At 53.5% G+C, this 21,632-nt stretch overlaps 9 protein-coding genes across 9 annotated transcripts; 3 read left to right on the top strand and 6 right to left on the bottom strand.

Moving 5' to 3' along the window:
* Nucleotides 1–1,565: 1,565 nt before the first annotated feature.
* On the bottom strand, nucleotides 1,566–1,754 carry ColSpa_06935 (uncharacterized protein; the record flags this gene model as incomplete). The annotated part of the gene is made up of 1 exon (XM_049273147.1): nucleotides 1,566–1,754. The coding sequence occupies one exon, from the start codon at nucleotides 1,752–1,754 to the stop codon at nucleotides 1,566–1,568; it is 189 nt and encodes a 62-aa protein (XP_049129104.1).
* A 504-nt stretch (nucleotides 1,755–2,258) lies between these two features.
* Nucleotides 2,259–3,133, top strand: ColSpa_06934 (transcriptional activator of proteases prtT; the record flags this gene model as incomplete). Its single annotated transcript, XM_049273146.1, has 2 exons — nucleotides 2,259–2,897; nucleotides 2,999–3,133. The coding sequence occupies 2 exons, from the start codon at nucleotides 2,259–2,261 to the stop codon at nucleotides 3,131–3,133; spliced, it is 774 nt and encodes a 257-aa protein (XP_049129103.1).
* Nucleotides 3,134–8,970: 5,837 nt separating this feature from the next.
* On the bottom strand, nucleotides 8,971–10,413 carry ColSpa_06933 (ketoisovalerate reductase; the record flags this gene model as incomplete). Its single annotated transcript, XM_049273145.1, has 1 exon — nucleotides 8,971–10,413. The coding sequence occupies one exon, from the start codon at nucleotides 10,411–10,413 to the stop codon at nucleotides 8,971–8,973; it is 1,443 nt and encodes a 480-aa protein (XP_049129102.1).
* Nucleotides 10,414–11,216: 803 nt separating this feature from the next.
* ColSpa_06932 (DNA repair and recombination protein RAD26) lies at nucleotides 11,217–14,722 on the top strand (the record flags this gene model as incomplete). Its single annotated transcript, XM_049273144.1, has 2 exons — nucleotides 11,217–12,468; nucleotides 12,522–14,722. 2 exons carry the CDS (start codon nucleotides 11,217–11,219, stop codon nucleotides 14,720–14,722), a joined length of 3,453 nt encoding a protein of 1,150 aa, XP_049129101.1.
* A 515-nt stretch (nucleotides 14,723–15,237) lies between these two features.
* Nucleotides 15,238–15,967, bottom strand: ColSpa_06931 (40S ribosomal protein S14; the record flags this gene model as incomplete). The annotated part of the gene is made up of 4 exons (XM_049273143.1): nucleotides 15,238–15,389; nucleotides 15,454–15,614; nucleotides 15,725–15,797; nucleotides 15,898–15,967. 4 exons carry the CDS (start codon nucleotides 15,965–15,967, stop codon nucleotides 15,238–15,240), a joined length of 456 nt encoding a protein of 151 aa, XP_049129100.1.
* Nucleotides 15,968–18,272: 2,305 nt separating this feature from the next.
* Nucleotides 18,273–19,070, bottom strand: ColSpa_06930 (iron-sulfur cluster insertion protein ErpA 2; the record flags this gene model as incomplete). The annotated part of the gene is made up of 2 exons (XM_049273142.1): nucleotides 18,273–18,650; nucleotides 18,714–19,070. 2 exons carry the CDS (start codon nucleotides 19,068–19,070, stop codon nucleotides 18,273–18,275), a joined length of 735 nt encoding a protein of 244 aa, XP_049129099.1.
* Nucleotides 19,071–19,389: 319 nt separating this feature from the next.
* On the bottom strand, nucleotides 19,390–19,608 carry ColSpa_06929 (uncharacterized protein; the record flags this gene model as incomplete). The annotated part of the gene is made up of 1 exon (XM_049273141.1): nucleotides 19,390–19,608. The coding sequence occupies one exon, from the start codon at nucleotides 19,606–19,608 to the stop codon at nucleotides 19,390–19,392; it is 219 nt and encodes a 72-aa protein (XP_049129098.1).
* Nucleotides 19,609–20,420: 812 nt separating this feature from the next.
* On the top strand, nucleotides 20,421–20,855 carry ColSpa_06928 (uncharacterized protein; the record flags this gene model as incomplete). Its single annotated transcript, XM_049273140.1, has 1 exon — nucleotides 20,421–20,855. The coding sequence occupies one exon, from the start codon at nucleotides 20,421–20,423 to the stop codon at nucleotides 20,853–20,855; it is 435 nt and encodes a 144-aa protein (XP_049129097.1).
* A 227-nt stretch (nucleotides 20,856–21,082) lies between these two features.
* On the bottom strand, nucleotides 21,083–21,409 carry ColSpa_06927 (MICOS complex subunit mic10; the record flags this gene model as incomplete). Its single annotated transcript, XM_049273139.1, has 2 exons — nucleotides 21,083–21,277; nucleotides 21,335–21,409. 2 exons carry the CDS (start codon nucleotides 21,407–21,409, stop codon nucleotides 21,083–21,085), a joined length of 270 nt encoding a protein of 89 aa, XP_049129096.1.
* Between the last annotated feature and the right edge of the window lie 223 nt (nucleotides 21,410–21,632).

The following is a 21,632-nucleotide window of genomic DNA, read 5'->3' as shown; positions in this document are numbered from 1 at the left end:
CTGCTGCGGACGTCTTGATGTTGGGCTGGCCAGGGTATTTTACCTCCTGGAGCCACTGCTCTGTCACTTCCGCGCCGTTCCCGAAGCTCTTCGACCAGGACTTCGAACGGGGAGCACGCCATCAGTGACACTGGCGGCAAAGATCAGGGCTAGGAATGGAAGGGTCCTACTGATGTTACGACCGCCGGCTTTACCTGGTGCCCTTCTTTCCCACCCGGCTGTTCCTTGTTCGCACCCTTCGGCAATCTGCCCACTCAGACGAGTGGTTGTTGCAACCTTACCGCCTCGCTGGCCCTATCGCGTACTGAAGCGGCGATTTCCCTTTCGTGGCTCCAATATACCCTCCCTGCACCAGATATACCCCCTCCAGGCCCAAGGCATGACTTCTCAGCGCTCAACCAGCCATTTCCCTTGCCCAAAACCTGCCATTTGCCCCCAATCGACTCCACCGTGTTCTCCGGAATGGGCAGCGCTGTCTAACTTGCGCTGTTCGCCGGTGTACCTATTCTCACCCAAAGCATACCCCCCGTCAAGGACGTCTGGGGGGGTGTGGAGGGGGGTTCCAGGCCAGGGACTTGAGCTTCCGCGCGCACACACCCACGCGCACATTCTCATACACTCACATCCACACTCGAGAATCAACTGCCTTGACCCAAGAGCTGGTTCCCCTGTTCCTCTTCTCTCCCCAGTGTAGCAGGGGGCCAGCTGAGCAAACCTGGGCGGCCTTGTTCTGAACAATCCCGTTGCCATGCCCTTCCCAACCAGCAAGCGCATGGTAGGGCTCGTTTCAGCATCTATCCCTCATTCGGTTGAAAGCGTTTGGATTCCTTCCATGCGTTTTCCAGACCTCTTTATCTCTGGGTCGCCTAGCCTCCCTTTCCAGGGTTGAGTCGGATCCGTCTGAGGGTTTCTTCGAAAGATGTGAAATTGTCCCGTGCTGGTGCTGCCATGGTGCCCTGTCAGTCAATCGTTCTGGGCTAGTTACTGTCACGCTCACCCCTCGCCCGTTGCATCATCGCGGCCGGCCGGGTACACTCCTGCTTCTATATCCGGCATCGAAACCCATGGCATAAGATCCCCAAATTATGCTACCGTCGTCACTGGGCAAGGTTAACTTGAGTCTCCGCAACCTACTCAGGAACAGAAAACGTCTCGCGCACGGTAAATCGCTTGTGTGCTTTAACTCGGCGACAAAAGCGGCGGTAGTCGATGTACCCTCTTTCTCTGGCCTCACACCCCATACATGTCCCTCTCTCTCTCCGTCCCCTTCCCATACCCCCAGACAGAGTCCACACACAGCCCTCTATTCCTCTTTTCGATAAGGCACATCGGACGATATAATGCAGCCCTTGCCCACGTTCGCGCTTTCTCTCTTTTGACCCCTTCATTACTATATCATCACTCGCCTAGAGCCAAACGGGGTTTATAATAAGTCAAAGGAAGATCCCGTGAGCTTAAACAGCGCGTGGCAACAACCAGTCGGAAGGGGAAAAAAAGGTAGCATGGTTACCTCGACTTTTACCTCGTCTTATTAATCTTTCTCGCCCTACGCCAGTCAGAGGGAACTATCCGCTTGCCGTGCAGAAAGGCAGCTCTCCACCGACGGGGAGACTAATCCTACGAGACCGCAACACCATCTCCGGCTTTCTCTTTCGTCCACCACCACCACCACCACCATTACCACCACCACCGTTACCATTACCACCGCTACCATTAGCAACCAATACGACCAACTTGGACGAGGCTTCGACCATCGTCACAGTACGCAAAACACCTCAGCTCCCGCAAACACCGCGACCATTCTTTCCACACCTCCCGGGCACGAATGTTCGCTGACTCTGGAGGGGGGGTCTCATCACGGCGACACCATAGCGCTGTTACAAGATCGCAATTCGAGGGACTACTATCATCACCGCGACCACACAACGTCGCACCAACCACCCTCACCTCTCCCGACGCCGCCCGAGAGGGCATTCGCTCAACCAATTCTTTCACTTCAGAGCCCGGCGACCGTCCAGAGCGGTTCGCTCTGGCGGAACCCATGTGTCGGAGGCACACTGGCGGGCAACTACCGAGTAGGGGACTACAATGTCGATTATTCTGCACAGGAGTCGCATCCGAGCGACCAGAGTCAACAGCAGCATGAGTATGACACGACGCCCTCTCACAGTCATCATAGGAGCTCGCTCCATCATGGCGCTGCCCACACGCCCACACTCCATGAGCCGCCCACAAGCCACCACTCGCATCACCAAGCCATGCAGCAGCAGCAGCAGCAGCAGCAGCAGCAACACTCCCATCACTCTCATCATCCACACCAGATCCTAATGGATCCGGGGCACCATATGGGCCACGCCCGGCATTTGGGTCCGCCTCACTATGGCGCTCCGGGTCCAGTTGTCGCGCCTCTGTATCCTTCCATGTCTACCCCTACGCAATCCCATACACCGCATGGAGCACCCAAACGACCGAGGCCAGACGATCTTGATCTATCCGTTCCCGGGATCGATCTGGACCAGAGTGAACTCGAGAGCATGCAGCAGACACCTCTGGGAGCCGCTTATGCGCAGGCGGTACAGGCCCCGACGCACCATCACCACCGTCTGCCCGACACTGGCCCTCCTTCCAAGATGATGCGGCGTGATGACGGTGGTGACAGAGGAGGGGCTCCAAGCGTAGTGGGACAGGCAGGCATGCCAGCTCCGGCTCCGAGGCCAAGAGGACCGAAGCTCAAGTTCACTCCCGAAGACGATCAACTCCTCATCGACTTGAAGGAGAACAAGTCTCTGACGTGGAAGCAAATTGCGGATTTCTTCCCCGGTAGATCATCAGGAACTTTGCAGGTGCGCTATTGCACAAAGCTCAAGGCTAAGACGACACAATGGACCGACGAAACGGTAAGCGCTCCTTTCCTCCAACGTAGACTGTTTGAGCGTACAACCCAAAGCTGTACTCGGTGATATGGCGAGCACAGGCTGATTGTAATATCATTCTTTAGGACCAGAAACTTCGCACCGCACTACAAGACTACGAAAATGAGAAGTGGCGCATCGTGGCCAACAAAGTCGGCACCGGCTTTACTCCTGCGGCCTGCCGAGAACGTGCGTCAGAGTTGATGGGTGCTCCCTTATAGCATTCAATGTCTCCACCGGGAACTTCTGAGCCCCCGGCTGGAGACAATATCTACACGCAGCAGCTCCAGTGATGAAGAGGGGCTTGCTTTCAGCGATGATCTCCATCATGCGGCATGGAACGACACGACCCATCCGGAGCATCCAGATCGACCTCCACGAACGCCAGTCTCCCATATCAGCTCAGCGGGTGGAGTAGACGAGGGAAATCTGCGAATCAATCAGTCTCCGCGTCGTTTCTTGTAACAGCTTGGGTCGCCTTCAACAGAGAGTCCACAAGGTCCAAAGACTTGCGCCAGCTCCATCTTGGGTAACCAAGGCCATCTACTCTTCAACCCTTTGTACTTGAGCCCCTACATCATACTTGCGACTATATGGTAGCATTGCCCTTTTGTTTAGCTGGATTCCCCATCCGCCTAATTCTAGAGATACCCCCGAACACCACGGGTCACCTGTTTTACCTTCATCTTTTTCTCGACCTACTCCTTTACATCTCGACTCATGACACACAAAATAGACTTGGGGCACAAACAGACACACAAACGCCGAATCACGCAATACACGGCCTTCCTATTTGTTTTGCTCTTTCTTGACACTCCTTTGGACGACTTTTTGCTTCTTTTCTTGACGATTATCACCGTTTTGCAACCATAGAGGGTCTACCGCACTCTTTCTCAAGGTCTCGAGCATTCGAATGTTTTTACTGCACCGCGGGCATCGATTTGATTGCAAGGCACTACGGGCAGGAGTTGGCTGTTAGGGCTTATATGGCGTCTTGCGGGTAGAAAAAGGAGGGTGGGAAGAAGGCGAAGGGAGGGAGCATTCTGCATACACGGCGACACGCACGCGGGTTTGCATCACCGATGACGTCCTGGTTTTTTTGACTTTTTTTTGTATTTTTTGTCCATTATTTTGTCCTGCTCTCTTGTTTTCTTGCTCGAGAATTCTTTTTTTTTGTCTTACCTCAGACGCTCATTATCGCCCTACCGTTGTTCGATTCTTATTCGATTCTGTAGCCTCATCACTTTGTATTGTACGATTCTAGCTTTAACTTATATCTGATTCCTTTTTTACAATGCGCGTGCGCCCTTGGGGAGCTCATGAGCTTCCACGACGAGTGCGACTTAGCCGGGCAGCCTTACAGGACCTTTGGGGAGAACTGAAAATGCAGGCTTACACGGCGTCGAAACAAGGGCCGCATCGCTTGGTGAGTCAAGTCTCACTGGCTTTTTGGGTACAGGCCTAACCATACGAGCGGTTTTTCCCCCCCGAGTCACTCCAGGGTCTACATTGCCGCTATTGCAACCTCGCGTGAGTCAACCGATCGGTTACCAGCATAAGCAGCAGCAGACGAAAAAAGGATCGAGGTGGGGTCTACAAACACCTGCATCTGGATCCAGACCCTGCGGTAGGCCATGCGCTGCGTCCCGCTGAGCGCTGAGCGCTGAGCGCTGAGCGCGAACAGCAGTCACAGCTTCTAGTCAGTACACGCGCGGGTTGTCCATAGTTGCAAGCCGTCAAGGGTTTACCCCCAAAGCCCCCCCAAGGCCGCCCGAGACATGGTTTCCCACATTAGCGTGAGGGGTGGGCTGCTTGTGCGACCTGGATGTAAGTGCGTTGACGTGTCGCCGATTGATTCTTCTTCACTCTGATGGCTGGTGTTTTGGCACCGCGCCGCCACGTTTCCAGGTCCCGTCCGGTGTCCCGAGGGCCGCAAGGCCGAACTGGAGGCTACGCCGTCGATCCAAGCATAGAGTCCGGGGAAACCGGCCAGGGCATCGCGGTCGAAGGGTTGCTAAACTCGGATTGGCGAGACGTATTTAGGTGCTCGTCCTGTTTCATGCCAAGTCTGGCGGGGGCGGGAAGGGCGAGTTCATTAATCTCGAGCCAGTCGGTGTTATTTTCATTCCTCTCCCGTCGCCGGCGTCCCGGTCTGACCAGATCGATATTTGCGAGTAATGAAGACATCAGGGGAGAGGCTAGAAAGCCAGAAAGTGCGGAGGCGAAGCAGGGGAGAGCAGGACTGCCATGTTCTCTTCTCGGGCGCAGGTTTGCCACGTCAAAACGGGGGACCGCTGGCGTACCGGCACAGGAATAGCCGAGCCCTGGAAATCGACCGACTCGACGAGGTCAAGCGTTTGGCAAATGTCCGACGGGTGGACATTTGCTCCGCATGTGCCGCGTTGGGCGTGATCGTTCCGAATGCCCAAATGGCCTTGTGCCCTGGCAGCTTTAACCTTCCCCCTTACAATGAGCATCGTACGCTCTGGCTCCCCCCGCTGGCTTCAGTGGTTGGGAACTGCAGGTGGCCTTTTGATCACGGTGCAGGCTTTCGTTTGACTCTGCGTCCACCCAGAGCGGCCGGTTTGCCAGTGGCCTGTGGCCGTTGAAACACTCGGTCCCAGGCTTCGTTATAAGACGCCGGGATTCTGATATATCCCCCCTACCCCCGTCATCTCCGGGCCCCAGCCACCCGCCAGAAGCCAGACCCAAAGAAAAGAAGCGGTCAACTGCCCGGGAAGTCACACGCGCGGTTCCTACAGGGTTCTAATGCCTTCTGGGTTTCTCTGTGGGCGGATCGATGTGAAGTGCAATGCATGCACGCGAGGCGAGCTTTCGTACATCCCGCGCAAGTAGGGACGGTAACAGTGACAAGTTAGCCTTGGTCGACTAGTTCCCGCACGTTACCCCTTATGCAAGGTGATACTGCATCGACTACACCAGTACGGACAAAGTTTTCGTGGTCGAGGCCAACAAAAATCGAGAAGGAGGCGGGGCCAACCGTATGAGACGTGAACTCGGTCGACGGCAATCAACTGTCAATTGGACGGTTGCAACGGGCAACGGCCATCTCTTTGTTATTTTTTGCTGGTTGCGTCCACCGTTTCGTTAAGATTTCAAGGACGAAAATCGGGTTCAGAGAGGTCGCGGCTTCGAGAGAAGTCGATCTTCGAAAACGAACGTGAACTAAAGGGACAAGACGTTGCCACTAGCGCACAGAGCTGAGCCGCGCATGTCTAGAGCCATCGGCAATGATGGTGTCGGGGTTCCTCAGAGGCAGGTAAGCTTTCTCCAGATGCGACATGTGCCATCGCGAAAAGATGCGCAGCCAGTAATCGCATAATGCAGATGAAGCAAGCCAAAACAGGAGGAGCCACAATGTCGTGGCCCAAGATGCATAAGTGCCACCTCTGAGCGGATATGCAGATGAGCTGTTTTGTTGCCCACCCTCGACCTTTCCCCATTTTTGGGCGGTACGCTCCTGTCCTGTCAATTTCCCAAGACCAGTTTGAACATATGTAAACAGTTCGCGAGCTTCATGCTGAAGAGCCAGCATGCCCAGCATATAATACGCCCAAGGTGAAACTCCTCCTATGCGATTGATGATGGGCTATCGTATGTCAACTGCCGGGCCAAATAGTGAGGATTTTTAATGCTAAAGCCGGGGGGTGCTAGTTCGAATCCCTAGGGCTTAGGCGTGATCCTCGAATCGTCACCGTTATCATGTTGCGCCTCATGGTCCGGGGCTGATGCGGTTGTCAGGCGGGCCAAGCGGGTAAAGCGGGTCACACAACGGCGGAAATGCCGTTGTGGCCGAGATCCCAAGCCAACGACGACTTACACTAGAACGATGACCAGATCAAGAACCATATGTCTCAAACCGGTGAACCCTAGAGCACCGCTAGACCAAAGCGTTGGACAAGGAACCCATGGGGTGCTGCTCTTCCCAGAGCCGGTTCCTCCGTGCACCAGTTCGGAAAGCTTGGATCAAGAGGCTGATTGACAGGTCCGCAGCCGAGGCCGAACAGGATCCGAGCATACGCCGGGTTTAAGGCAATTCGCAGGTGCGTTTGGACCGCTGTGCCAACGGTCATTATCTCTCTTCGGAGGCCTGGTTTTGGTTATTTAGCAACGTTGAGTGACATGCGGACACGGTCAGGTCAACCACCAGCTCGCGGGGGGCGCCATGCGGGTCACTGCTGCAGTGCAACCACACCAAAAGAGTTTTCCTGCCTGCCCCAACACTAACTGAGGCTTGGCCTGCCGACAAGACCATGGAAACTTGAACGGTCGAAGACTGGATATAATGTGGGCTTGGAAGGATCCATATTTTCCACCTGATCATGTTGCTGGTTGTTTGCTGGCTTCCCCAGAGGTGCTGGTCGTTGCGTGAAAGCCTTGTCGAGATTGAAGTCATCCACGGGCTCCACAATGGGCTAACAAGAGCCCATCAGACAGGCCTCTTCAGGAAAATCTCCGTCAAATATGCACCGGGGCTTTTCCACCAAACCCCTGTTGACCAATCGGAGAATTGAGACATCAAGGTGAGTTAGATCCATCTGTTCGAAAATGATGCGCAGTTGATTAACACTCGTTGGCTCCGCTGGACTCTCTCCACTGTGTGGCTCTTGCCGTAGTTGCTGGCTGAGGTCGTTTCGTGAATCTCAGGGCAAGTAGCTCGCCGCAACAAAAACTACGATGCCATCAATTCTTCGTTAGCTTAGCTTCAGCGTGTTACAGCAAGTCATTGGCTCCGCTTCTGATTTAGCTGCTTGGCGGGATAACGCCCTGTCATGGAGCAACCAGGGTGTAGGAAGTAACAAACTGCAAAAGCAAGCCCTAGAATGCATGCAAGGAACCAGGTCGTGCTGCTATAAGACTGATGGCGTGGCTTCAAGCCAGATATTCTTAAGATCCATGCTGGCTTCAGATCGTGTCCTCCAGTATCGCTGAGCCGCTGGTCCGCTGCCTGCGACCACTCCTTGTGACAGACCATCCTGATATCATAACCATTGCGCTTTGTGCTCAATGCGATATATACCCGTTCGAGGTAGTAGCAAAAGGCCGCTGCGATCCTTGCTGAAAATCTGTTGGGTTTCTGGTTGCGAATAGGTTTCCAAAACCGTAGATAAGTTCTGGGCGTAGCGCAGTGTGCAGGTTTCTATAGGAAGACAAAGTATGATCCGCGTTCGTATCTTCGTTGACACCAAACAAATGGCGTGAGCGATCAAAACCAGGCCGTGAATAAAAAAGTTACTTCACCATGGATCGCTGGAGGGTGTGGATGTAGCCTCAGCGGACACTTCTCGCACACCTCCTCACCAGTGTTGGCGATATCGAGTAAGCGGCGGGTGAAAATCCTGAGGGGCAACGATTATGAGCATTTTCTTGGACAAAATGTTTTCGAACCGGGTCCTCCCTTGAAGGTCATACCTGCTTTCTTCCCCTGGCGTCATATTTGGTGCTGATATAGTAGTATATTACGTGGAATATAATATCTATATTGAGGTCTCTTAAGGGGCGACAGGGAAGCGAAGGTGGCAAATAAGGGCAATGGCCTTGCGTGTAACGTCAACGACGAGCCACTTTTCAGGAGCGCTCTGCAAATGGGAGGTCTTTGGACGGGACCCGGCCACGTTGACTTCTCGAAAAGCATGGCAAGCGGCTGGACCTATGGTATGGTTGGGTGAGGGCGTATGCAAAGTCCAGGGCACTTGGGCAGCCTCTTTGGTAGGGAACTCCTAATGAACAAAGCCTGGTTGTGGAAGGATGGCTGGCAGGCGCCAGCAGAGAATGCGTTGGCCGTTTACCAAACCTCCTTGCTGTCCGGTTCGCGATCCTTCAATTCATTCGCTGGCGGCTGATATGATTTTTCCGATGGCAATCGGGATGTTCCCTGTGCCATAAACGTCTTTCAGTAAGATAGAGGTCGATCCCGTGAAGTGTTGAGCTGAAATTGACGCCATCTTAGGTAGTGTAACAGTAGCATCGCGAGATCTCATGGCTTGCATAGTGGACTTGCAATCACAAATTTGGTTAGGTGACGTCGTTTGTGGCTTCAGACAGCCTCAATTTTGGACCCTTTCAGACAAGGAAAATGTTTGATGAGCGATTCCTTGTCCAACACACTACCGTCGTGCACAAGGCTGACGAGGATGCGGTGATGGGTGATATCCAAGTCGCCGTTGAGGTAACCCGCCGTTTCTATCAACCAGCCGTTGAACTCGTTGATCTCGGTCTGTTTGCCGGCTCGTACATCTTGAAGCATTGAACTCGTGTTTTCTCGGACCTTGCTCCCAACGCTGTACAGCATCTCCTTAAGCTGGGGTTGAGAGAAGCGAGTCAAAAGATCACGGCGTTGGTGTGTGTGCTTGCGGTCCAACTCTGGCTTCTTAATTGATATGGCTTCTCCAAGTACTGGTTGTAGAATTGTGTCGGTGCTTTCGTCCTTGATCAGAGCTTGAAGAACGTTACTGGCTTCTAGCAACAAGACATTAATGAGTTCCGCCAGGACACCTTTCTTTTCGAGAAATAGTTCGCCGTTTTTGCACCGAAGAATGGCGGTCAGCGGATTGATAATCGAGTTGACCACCAGCTTCTCCAATTGCAGGATCCAGAGTTCATCTCGTGTAACGTTCTGTCCGTGAAGATTCGGAGCCCGGGAAAGCAATTCTGATAGATAAGAAGCTTCCCCAGGAAACTCGTTGAGGAGTACAGGGCCGATTTTGATGTCTGCCTCCGACGCATGGACACTCCTAAATCGACCTAGAGAGGTCACGCCGTGAGTCGTGACACACGCCAGCCAGTTGGGATATGATGCTCCCAAGTACCGAGACTTCGTATACGTCTTCCCGTACGGCGGCCAAAGTTTGCACATGCCGTTCTGAGCGAAGGCTACCGTGGAGTTGTCATTGAGGTAGCGACGCACTCGATCGACCTCAGGCAGGGCTTGAGACGCCTTCGTCGCTATGATTAGATTACGTATTCCCTGGCCCTCGGCAACCTCCCTATTCAGGCCAGTGGATGGTGGCTCTTCGGACCACAACTCAACATCAAAGTCCAAATATTTGTGGACGGAGCCTCGTCGGGTGATTTCGATGCCCGGCTGTTCCTTCCATGATAGCAGGAGGTCCTTCCGATGTAAAACAAGAGTTATTGGCGGAGGGTCTGGCAAAGAGGCAAGCGAGCTAGCAAAAAGGATGCCAAGGTTTCCGACTCCAAGTATGTAGACGCGTCGGTATAAGTTGTCCTGATGGTTATGAGAGGTGAGTTCCCCGGGGTGGCTAGCCGGCGAACTCGAGTGTGGACTTCGATTTTCCAAGTTAGATAGGTTCCAAGCATACAATTTGGGTGCGTTTTGTCTGGTGGTGGTGCTCAGAACAGATTGAAGCCAGGTAGGAGGCATCCTGGATGCTTGTTGGAGGGCACTCGAGGTGTACGCTTTTGTCCCAACCCGACCAGCTTTCGAGGGAATGTTGGATATGATTGTACGGCCGACCATGGTGGTGAACGATGTGGTTGCTCCTTTTTGGCTCGGGGACCACCGGAAGAGCTCTATCGTCTACTTTGGCGACAATCTGATTCGTGAAAGCTGAGCTGTTCACAAGCGATGGCTGGAGTCAGGGGGCAAAGCGACTATGGGAGATATGTTGAGCAATCCACTTCGACCTTCCTTGATTGCCACAGCTTGCTCTAACTGTGTCTCCGTTGGCTTAGTCAGAATGTGGCTCGACTGCAGCTTCCCAGTGATGCCAGGCCATGGCTGTGGCTGCAGAGCAGACTTAGCCACCAGGAACAGGTTCCACTTATCCTCACCCTAAGACCAATCAAACTTGACACTTTCTATTTTCTTTCTTTTTTCATTTTTGCAATTAAGATCCCTGTAAAGCACCTGACAGCGCGACCCGTTCGCAACTGCCTTCCAGTGGCGTCATCGTTTTTGGAAGCAGATCGCTAATCACCTCCAGAGCTGAACGCGCCTGTTGCCTTCCACCTCACTATCCGCGGTGAGTCACATTGAGACCAACCAGCAAGAAGCTTCGAATCTTGCTCTTGCAGACTCACCAACTTTGAGGCAGCTAAGGCAGAGCTTATCTGGCTACCTGCCACCCATCTGCGATCACTTCCTTTCTCATCTTGAACTCACTCAAACTCTCCTAACAAACGTGGTCTCGTCACTGAACCAGACCCTCCTTGGTCGACGGTCCCTCATTCCATCATTTCCTCGACAGTACTATAATTCTGAACGTCTCAGCTCAGAACTCCGGGTCTAACGGTGAAAGACGGTGGAAAGTCCCCTTCACAATGACACCCAACAAAGAAGATGACCTGGGTGGTGGTGAGTCCGTCGGCGAGCGAAGCAAGGCTGTCGCCACCACAGACAATAACCCGAAGACAACCAAATCCGACTCGGGCGACCATTCCGATGAGGCTGCATTTCTGCGAAATATCACAGCCGACATCCGAGATCAAGATGACCTAGAGCGTGATATCACCACGCAAGCCAACGCTGCTTTGGTTGAAGCAGAAGATAAGAAGGACAAGCAGCGGATCGAGAAGTTAGAGGTAAATAAAGAAAAGCTTGAGGTCAAGAGAGGCGAACAGCAAAAGAAGCTGGAGGGGGCTCGTCGTAACCCCTACCAGTCTCGGAATATTCAGAAGGAAATAGATAAGCTCGATCTCGAGATTGAGTGCATCGTCAACGACATCTCTGACTGCCAAGCCCGTATAGAAAAGAGACGGGAGGAGGTTGCTGTGATCGAAGATCCGGTCAAGAGCAAGTCTCGAAGACTGCCTGGCGAATCTAACCGAGAGTTCCTTGTCCGAACTGGAAAGATCACTCCTTTTGCTAATATCGGCGGTGAGCGGCCGGCTGGTCTCGAAGGCGAGCTTGCAGACGTTCTCGTTGAAGCCGAGGAAGATGCAGCAGCAGAGGAATTTCGGAGCGACGACGAAGAACCCAAGTCCCACCAAGTGTTGCGAATGCCCGGGTTTGCGGAGCAACCTGAAACCGCGCCGGGTTCCATTGAGAGTGAATTCTCTCTTCGCCCGAGAAAGAAACGCAAGACGGATCACGATGAATCCTCCGACGACTTCGAACCGACAGCTGCAAGTTCACCAGAGGGCCAATACGCCTCTGACACTAGTGAGGAAGAAGCGACTGGCCGCAAGCGAAAGAAGGGCAAGGCGAAGAAGAAGGCTGCCGACGCCACAGTCACTGTCGACGGAGCGAAGATAGATCTGAGTAGCGTCGACGATGGAAACGAGGCCGTATATCAAGCACGTCTTGCTGACTGGGTTAGAAGACGCAGCAGAGCACGCCAGCATCGAAACGATATTGATGGGGTTCCTTCGGTTGAGGATGACAGTCAAGAAGAGTGGTTCAAGCCATCGCCCGACCATCCAGATCATGAATTTGGCAACAACCTGAAGCTTCCCGGAGACATCCATCCGTCGCTGTTCGCATACCAGAAGACCGGTGTTCACTGGCTTGCAGAGCTCTATGAGCAGGGCGTGGGCGGCATTATCGGAGACGAGATGGGCTTGGGAAAGACAGGTAATGTTTCACGGAAACGGTTACAAGCTTCCGCACGCTAATCCGGTCAACAGTACAAGCAATTGCCTTCGTCGCGGCATTGCATTACAGCAAGAAACTTGACAAGCCCGTCATCGTCGTCGTCCCTGCGACTGTAATGCAGCAGTGGGTCAACGAATTTCACCGCTGGTGGCCTGCCTTACGAGTGTCGATTTTGCATTCGTCAGGCAGCGGCATGGTGAATGTAAACGAGGATGATGACGATAAATCCTATTACGGGGGTGGCAAGAACGGCCCCGCCGCGCACCATATCATCAAGCGCGTTGTTAAGCATGGCCACGTTTTGGTCACGACTTATGCCGGCTTGCACTCTTACAATGACGAGCTTTTGTCTCATGAATGGGGATACGCGATTCTCGATGAAGGCCACAAGATCCGGAACCCGAACGCAGAGGTCACCGTCGCATGCAAGAAGCTTAACACTCCACATCGCTTGATTCTCTCAGGCACGCCAATCCAGAACAATTTAGTCGAGCTCTGGTCGCTGTTCGATTTCATCTATCCCATGAGGTTGGGCACACTCGTGAACTTTAGGCACCAGTTCGAAATGCCCATCCGGATGGGTGGCCATGCAAACGCGACCAACCTGGCCGTTTTGACCGCCGAGAAATGCGCAACGACCCTCAAGGAGACTATCAGCCAATACCTTCTTCAACGACTCAAGACCGACGTTGCGTCAGATTTGCCAGAGAAGACAGAGCAAGTGCTGTTCTGCAAGCTGACCCCGGAGCAAAACGAGGAATACGTCCGGTTCATTCACTCGGATGCCGTCTCCCAGATCATGGCCAAGAAACGGCAAGCCTTGTACGGTATCGACATACTGCGGAAGATCTGCAACCATCCAGACCTCGTCAACGTAAGGAAGAAGAGCCAGCCGGGTTACGATTGGGGAAGCCCCAGAAGATCCGGTAAGCTGCAGATGGTGGGCGAGCTCCTTCCGATGTGGAAGCGATTTGGTCACAAGACGCTCTTGTTCTCCCAAACCAAAATCATGCTTGATATCCTTCAAGAGTTTATTGGAAGAATGGACGGAATGACATACCTTCGAATGGATGGCGAAGTAGCTGTGGACAAGAGACAGGCCTTGATCGATCGGTTCAATAATGACCCGTCAATTGATGTTTTCCTTCTCACCACCAGGACAGGCGGTTTGGGTGTTAACCTGACTGGCGCAACCAGGATCGTCATCTACGACCCTGACTGGAACCCATCGACGGACTTGCAGGCCAGAGAGAGAGCTTGGCGGCTGGGTCAGACGAAGCCAGTCGCGATTTATCGACTGATGACATCGGGCACCATCGAGGAGAAAATCTACCACCGGCAGATCTTCAAGCAGTTCATGACGAACAAGGTCCTCAAGGACCCAAAGCAGCGGGCCAACTTCGATTTGTCTGACCTATACGATCTCTTCAGCTTTGGTGACAATAGCCACAGCATGGCGAGCGCCAATAGAAGCAAGGTTTTTGAGGGAGCCGAGGTCAAATACAAGTCGGAGACGAACGACCAGCCAGGAAAGCCCTCCAAGAATGCGGTACCCATATCTTCTATCAAGGCCGAAGACGAAGTCGAGAGAGTTCGCAAGCTCGCCGGCGTCGCTGCGGTGGAGGAGTTCACGGAGGATAAAACCCCTGAAGACGAGAAACGCATTACGGAGAGTCTCTTTTCCCGGACCGTCGAGAGTGCCTACGAACACGACCAAATCATGAATGGCAAGAAACGGGTGCAGGCAGATCCGGCGATGAACCAGAGAGAGGCGCGCAGGTTTGCTGCCCAAGCAGAAGCTGCTCTGCGACAGGCAGGCGAGGTGGCACGTCGCACGCCAATCGGCACCGTTACCTGGACCGGCGAGGTTGGCGAAGCCGGTCGTCCCATTGCGCAGCGTCGGCGCGGAGGTGTGAATTCCTCGAGCGTCATGTCCGCATTGGCCGATCGCCAGGGGCTCAGTGCGCCAGGCAGTGGGACGAGTTCACGATCGGGCACTCCGGGCGTCGAGAAAAACCTTAGGGAGAAGGACTTTGTCCCTCTGATCCAAACCTTCATAAGACGACAGGGAGGCAAGGCGCCCTCCAAGATGGTAGTGGACCACTTCAACCCCTACTGCCAGAAGGCGAAGCAAATCGGGGAATTCAAGAGTGCTCTGGATAAGGTGGCCGTGCTAAGCAAGTCTGGTGGCACAGGCAGGGGCCTGTGGACTCTGAAGCCCGCTTACAAGTAGCAGACGAATAACAATGTAGAATATAGTCGGGTTGGGGCAATGGGTAAGCATCACAAGTCAAGCGGTTGGCGTTCACTGTTGGCATAGACAGGGAAAAGGGGAGGCAGTACCTACGAGGGCTGCTCTAGATTTGGGATATCCTCATGACTAGATGTGACAACTGAGCATCTTCAGCGTAGCGCAAGCCTTTATCATTACAAATAATATCAAGACTTCACAATTCCACAACACTCTTCACTCACATGGTCGCATCTTCAACGTGTGCACAGTGTGTCGGGGGGGTTCAGGAGCTACTCTTCAGTTCAGGCCATATATGGCAAGTTTCTATTCTGTCTACGATAGATACTGTCGCCCGCAGCAGAAGGCATGTCACAGTCCGTAGAGTGGGGACCAGGCTAGGTAGCCGTTCCCCGCGTTTTTCGCGATGCCACCCAGAAACCAAATAACGAGCACTCCTGTCCCGAGACCACCCAGGCCAACAACCATGTGATGATATGCTGGAAAGACCCGGGCGCTCAGAGACGGCGACCACGGCGACCACCCTTTCTGCGGGTAGAGTCGGAGGGGGTAGGAGTAACGTCCTCAATGCGGCCGATCTTCATGCCGGAACGGGCCAGGGCACGGAGAGCGGACTGGGCACCGGGACCAGGGGTCTTGGTGCCGTTACCTACGGGAAGATTGATCAGTAAGGTTGCCAAAATTTGTGAAGACTGGGCAGGATCTAGACTTACCACCAGTGGCACGGATCTTGATGTGGAGGGCAGTGATGCCGAGCTCCTTGCAGCGGGTAGCGACGTCCTGGGCAGCCAACATGGCGGCGTAGGGGGAGGACTCGTCACGGTCGGCCTTGACCTTCATACCACCAGTGACACGGCAGATGGTCTCACGGCCGCTGGAATCACCCAGTTAGCCATCTTTGTCCATCGAGCTTCATATATCATTTTTGTTTTATCACAGAAGAGGGGCACTCGACTGCAAACGCATGCGCAAGGTGAGACCTACGAGAGATCGGTGACGTGAACGAAGGTGTCGTTGAAGGAGGCAAAGATACGAGCAACGCCGAAGACGAGCTCGCCTACGGATCGGCGGGTAGTTAGCAAAACTTCTCTCAACTTTGCGTGCGACACCCGCAATGTCGGCGACGTCGACAAGCTAGGAATTTGTTCAAAACTCACCCTCGCGAACCTGAGGACCCAAGGAGGTGTTCTCCTGGGCGGGACGGACGGTCTTGGACTTGGGGGCCATCGTGACTGCTGTGTTTGGCGAATTGATTCCGGGTGGTGGTTAGTCGGAGGTGGTTGCGAATGAAGCTCTCTCACGACTCTCGCAAATCCCAAACGAAATTTCACAAAAAGTCGGGCCCTTCCTGCGCGGTGGAATAAAAGTGGGAAAGAGTGCCCTGACGGGGGTGAGGCGGTTCAGAGCGGCAGAATCGCTCCTTCGGGCTTAGCGGCTGCGAAAACCCTACCTAAGCGAGTTTTTTTGCTCTCGCATGGCCCGTGCCAGGCTCCCCGGGCAGAAGTGGGAAGACGAAAATTATTTGCCTAAAAGTTTGCGATCCCGCCCTCTGGTCTTTTTTCCTTTCCCTCTTCTTCTCCAGCGACCAATTTTCGACGACAACCGCCGACGACCACCAAACCCGCCTTCACAATGGCCGCCACTACGTATGTTCACCAATGCTTCTGAAGCAGCAGCATATCCCCCTTTGCACGTTCGCGATGTCTTGCAGATTGTCGTGGTCCTCTCGCTGGAGACCTTGCTTCACCCTGTCGTGAATGCCTGGCTCTCAGCTCGAACCCTCCTGGACATCTCCCTCCTTCTTTGCATGACCTGGAATTATGGCTTGCGGATTGAGAGACGGTGTCTGGGGTGTTGGGGATGAACGGTCGCCCGTTCTCCCTTAAAAACATTGCCGCATGATGGCATCCTCGGCTGCGCTGAAAAGCCTCCCGTGGTAGCATGGACGTCTGCGCGCACTTTCTCTTGTGTACCTCAAGGTGGACAAGGTGTTGTCGGATGAGCGAAAGACTCGAGGCCCTGCTACCCTTTGCGGGTCCTAAGCATCTTCGCATTGTCGGCTCACCGATCAAAATCATTATTTCGAGTTAGCCATAGCGAGAATGTCGCGCTTCAGCTACAATTCTCGCACCGGCGCTCTATCCATGCTGCTTGCAGTATGTCGGACTGCGTACTAATCTGATTCGCATCTGCAGGTCCGTCCCCACCTCCAACCAGGTTCTGGTTCCCGAGACCCTTCTCAAGAAGCGCAAGTCTCAGGAGAAGGCTCGCGCTGAGCGCAACTCTGCCACCGAGAAGCGCAAGGCTGTAAGTTTCAACCCGATTTCTCATCCCACCACCCCTCCCCCGCCTACATGATGCATAACATACCTTCACGACTAGACTACGGTCGATGCTGTTGGAATTAACCTTCTTTCGGGTCTGACACTTGCCGGATCAAATCATTTATTCATTGAACGCTCTGTCGCATGGAACAGTGGGCTAACATTGTTTCCTCAAGGCCAACAAGGAGAAGCGTCAGGTCATCTTCAAGCGCGCTGAGAAGTACATCAAGGAGTACCGTGATGCCGAGCGCGAGAAGATCCGCCTCTCCCGCGTCGCCAGGGAGAACGACTCTGCCTTCGTTCCCGCCGAGGCCAAGCTGATCTTCCTCATCCGCATCAAGGGTATCAACAAGATCGCCCCCAAGCCCCGCAAGATCCTCCAGCTCCTCCGTCTCCTCCAGATCAACAACGGAGTCTTCATCAAGATCACCAAGGCCACCACCGAGATGATCAAGATCATCGAGCCGTGGGTTGCCTACGGTTACCCCAACCTGAAGTCCGTCAAGGAGCTCGTTTACAAGCGCGGTTACGGAAAGGTCAACAAGCAGCGTGTTGCACTTACCGACAACGCCATCATCGAGGAGAACCTCGGCAAGTATGGCATTGTCTGCATGGAGGACTTGATCCACGAGATCTACACCGTCGGACCCAACTTCAAGCAGGCCTCCAACTTCCTCTGGCCCTTCAAGCTCTCCAACCCTACTGGTGGCTTCCGCCCCCGCAAGTTCAAGCACTTCATCGAGGGTGGTGACCTTGGCAACCGCGAGGACAAGATCAACGCTCTTATCCGCCAGATGAACTAAGTTCCTTTGGGCGTGTATGTGGCTTTTTGATCAACAAAAATGGAGGGTTTGGCAGGTTTAGTTACTCGGGCTTCGGCAGGTTTGAGAATACCAAGGGTTTATTACATGATTGGCACGGTTGCACGGCGTTGATAACCACAAAAGGGACTTTGTGTGAATTGATCATTATGACGACCATCCGGGTTCTTCATCCTCCATGTTCTATGAGTAGCAATGCAAGCCTCGTCTGAGAGTTGTATATGTTTTGTGTATGTGATGTGTGCTGGAGTGTTCTTGTTACGGCCTAGTGCCCACCCTAGCTTGGTGCTAGCATTATTTTGTTCATGACCCCTTGTTAGGTACGCAACAGCCCCCACGGCCTTGTCAACCTTTTGAACACGTGCATTTGAGAGTGCCAAGCCAGTCTCAAATCTTGATGTCGAAGCTGGTTCCACAACCACAGCTGCTCGATGCATACGGGTTATCCGTGATCTTGAACTGGGACCCAATCAGTTCCATCGTAAAGTCCACCTTGCTGCCCTTCAACAGGTCCAGCGACGGCTCGTCGATCACCACCTTGGGGCCCTCAAACGAGACGTTGGAAATGTCGGCGTCGTCGGGCAGGTACTGGAACACGCTGTCGTCTTCCCCTACGACCTTGGACCAGTCCTCACCACTCTCGCCACTCTCAGGAAGCGTCACCAAGCTCATGAGGTACTGAAAGCCGTGGCAGCCGCCACTCTCGACTTGTATCCTCAGCGCCAGGTTAGGGTTGTTTTCTTTCTTCATAATATCCGACAGGCGCTATGTCAATGCTATTAGTCCTACGATTGCCCGTTTGATGTGTGTCTGCACAATAACACATACCTTTCCTGCCCTGTCTGTAATCTCAAGCATCATCTCCTTTCCATCTTCGTCTTTCTTCGGATTCCATGCGCATCTCGTCTGTCTCCGCATTGCGGAAACCGTAAAGGCGCGGGTCTGCTGGTACACCGTCCTCCGGAAATATCTCTGCGGCGACTCCCTCCGTGAGATAGCCTCGGAACTGCATTTGCGGCTGGCACAGAGCCCGGCTTGGGTGTTGGTGGTTACGGGTTTCCACCTCGGGACGAGGACCGAGAGGATCGGGGCCGGTGTGTTCGACGTCGGCGTCGTGCGGCGCGCAAGCTGGATGAATACGTTTGCGCTCGAAGGCGCGTGTACACATCGTATGGAGGCAGCCATGTTTTTGGGGGGGTGATGCTGGCAACGTGACGTCGGGAAATTTCCAAGGATGGGAGCGGTGGTAGAGAAACTTGTCGCCGCTGATGATAGGTAATAGCTGATGATGTAAAAGGTGGTGGGCGGTAGGTGGCGGCAGTTGCTCAAAATTGAACATTAGTCAGCAGGACCTCGTTGACTGCCATCCAATGGCGGTTTTCGGATTTCAATTTCGCACGACTAGCTCCAACATATCTCACGTAGTGTGCGTCTGTTGTAGCTGGATGGTGTACAGGCGTATATTTCCATCGATATTGAAATTAATTTTTTTGGTCTCGGTTTTTCAGATCTTGGATTCGGAGCTGGGTCTGTCGGGATGGGTCGTGTCAATGATCAGCTCGGTCATCTGGGTCATCGGATCCGGCTCCTCGGAGCAGTGGAGACTGTCGGCGTCTGTAGCCGCAATCGCCGAGATGATAGGAAGGTCCCGGTCCGGCAAGGATGGTTCCAAGTCCCAACCTATCTGTCTCTCAAGCAGACGACGTTGGCCATGAAATCTCATGATTGAGTTCTGACAGTACATGTTCCATATATGATGACTCAAAGTCTCAGGTAATGATGTCCCATGTGTAACAACCGGCTGTTGTTCTATTCTTTTTTGAGAGACGCAATGCGATGGGGAAACGCTGCGACAACTCTTGCAAATGCGGACCTTGTCATGGACTTCACTCGTCCCAGCGAAATTTGATAACTCTGAATAAGGTGAATTTGCTGGCTGGAATACCAAGCCTCTCAATTCAGAATCTCAAGCAAGAGAAGGTACTTCCATTATCCTCTTTTCACCTACCTTCCTGGGACAAAACCAGTAAGAATGGCAAGCCTGGGGCAAGCTGAACTCCAGAGAAAGTACTACCCACGATGAGCTTAGAAAGAACCCTTCAGCTAGCTGGGTGTGTCGTCGTCCTTGGCGGCTAACCCGTACCATACAACAGCGCCTAAGACTTTTTATCAGTACTCACCTCTTAAGACACTGTTAGAAATACCTATTTGTCCTCCGCTACTCTGATGGCCTCCGTCACTCGCAAACTTGGTCATACAAACAACTTCCAGCAAACACGCCATCGGGCAGCGAGACCACACTTTGGCCGCGGTGGGCCTCAAGTTCCCAAGCCTATTGACACAGCAGATGTCTCGAGCTTCATAACACAGGCGAGAAAAGCCGTTGCTAGTAGAGCTCTTGATCATGTCCACATAGTCAGACATGGACCATTACCATTGCTACAGGAGGCGGCACCTCTAGAAATCTTTGCACTTGCTCTTGCAGTCTTCACTGTTGTCTGCATTCTCGGCTGCATGATATTGATCGCTATCAAAATGAGGCATTCCCGGGCACAGCACCAGTCCCACAGCTTCCCAAACTCTGATGATACGATACAGGCCGACTCCCAGGTCACAGACGAAGTGTTCCTCAATAATGTCAAGCGGCCGAGAAACGCTGTGCTGGAACAGGGAATGAACAGACTGCAGGACCTTGAAGGCGATACAACTGCTTTGGCACCGGAACATATCTTCAGACCATGGAGACAAATCGTCGTCGGCCGCGGGAGCAAAATCAGAGAGCTGGGCGGTGGTTCGTCAATTGGGCTTCGGACTGAGGTATCGAGCGAGAAGACTCCGTCAACCGGCAACCAGGATATCTCAACATCGACGTTCAGCAACGATTCCGTACGGTTCGGGCGCAGAGCTTCGCGACTATTCAACGAGAGCGATCCAGATGCAACTTCACGAAATTCGTACAGTCGGATATAGCTGCATCACGTGAGCACGCAACACAAGCAGACTGTTGGCAAATGAAAGACTCTATTCCCTCGCTCGTCTCCCGTCCTAATCTAGGTTTGCCAGCTCCTCAAGGTGATCGCATGAGGGACCCGCCGGCTTGACTCCCTAGCGAGTCTAACGTGTGTGTGACGTAGTATATTTGTACAGCTGTGTTTCAATCCGGATCGCGTCGTCTATCGGCTCGACGTTTGGGCATCTTATGCCTGCTTCCTGATATCTCTGGCGGCCTGCTTCAGGCTGGAGTTGCACTCCTCGTATGCGCGTCCGGCTCCGAAACCGACGCCGACAAACGCAGGCCACGCTCTGCGCTTGAAAAGGAGTACTGAGAAGACGACACCGAAGCCAAGGCCGAGTGTGGACTTGACGAGGAGGTTGGAGAGGCAGTGGTCCCACTAGAATATCGTTAGAGGCCTTGAATACAGGGGACATAGGCGACTGGGGAGAGCTACCTTCTCGTTGAGAAGTGCCTCACTGACGGGGCGCGCGACGGCGCTCGGGGGAGGGGGAACGGAGGTGTCTGACATGGTCGTCGATACCCTAGGGAGCTACTGGTCAGCGTCAATGGACCGGGGGAGAACCAGGCAGGGGTCACTTACACAATTGACTCGATGCGCAATGGTGTTGTCGAGGTCGGAGCTTCAGCTGTTGGAATTGAACCAAGTGATGTTTTCGGAGAGTCCCGGCAAATTGATGATGAACACCCGAGGGCGGTCAACTTCGGTGTGAGCATCGGTGACCGCATTGGGG

Source organism: Colletotrichum spaethianum (assembly GCF_022836535.1).
Source record: "Colletotrichum spaethianum MAFF 239500 DNA, contig17, whole genome shotgun sequence".
Lineage (NCBI taxonomy): Eukaryota > Fungi > Ascomycota > Sordariomycetes > Glomerellales > Glomerellaceae > Colletotrichum > Colletotrichum spaethianum.
The sequence above is the reverse complement of the archived record's forward strand: the minus strand, read 5'-3'. Positions and strand labels throughout refer to the sequence as shown.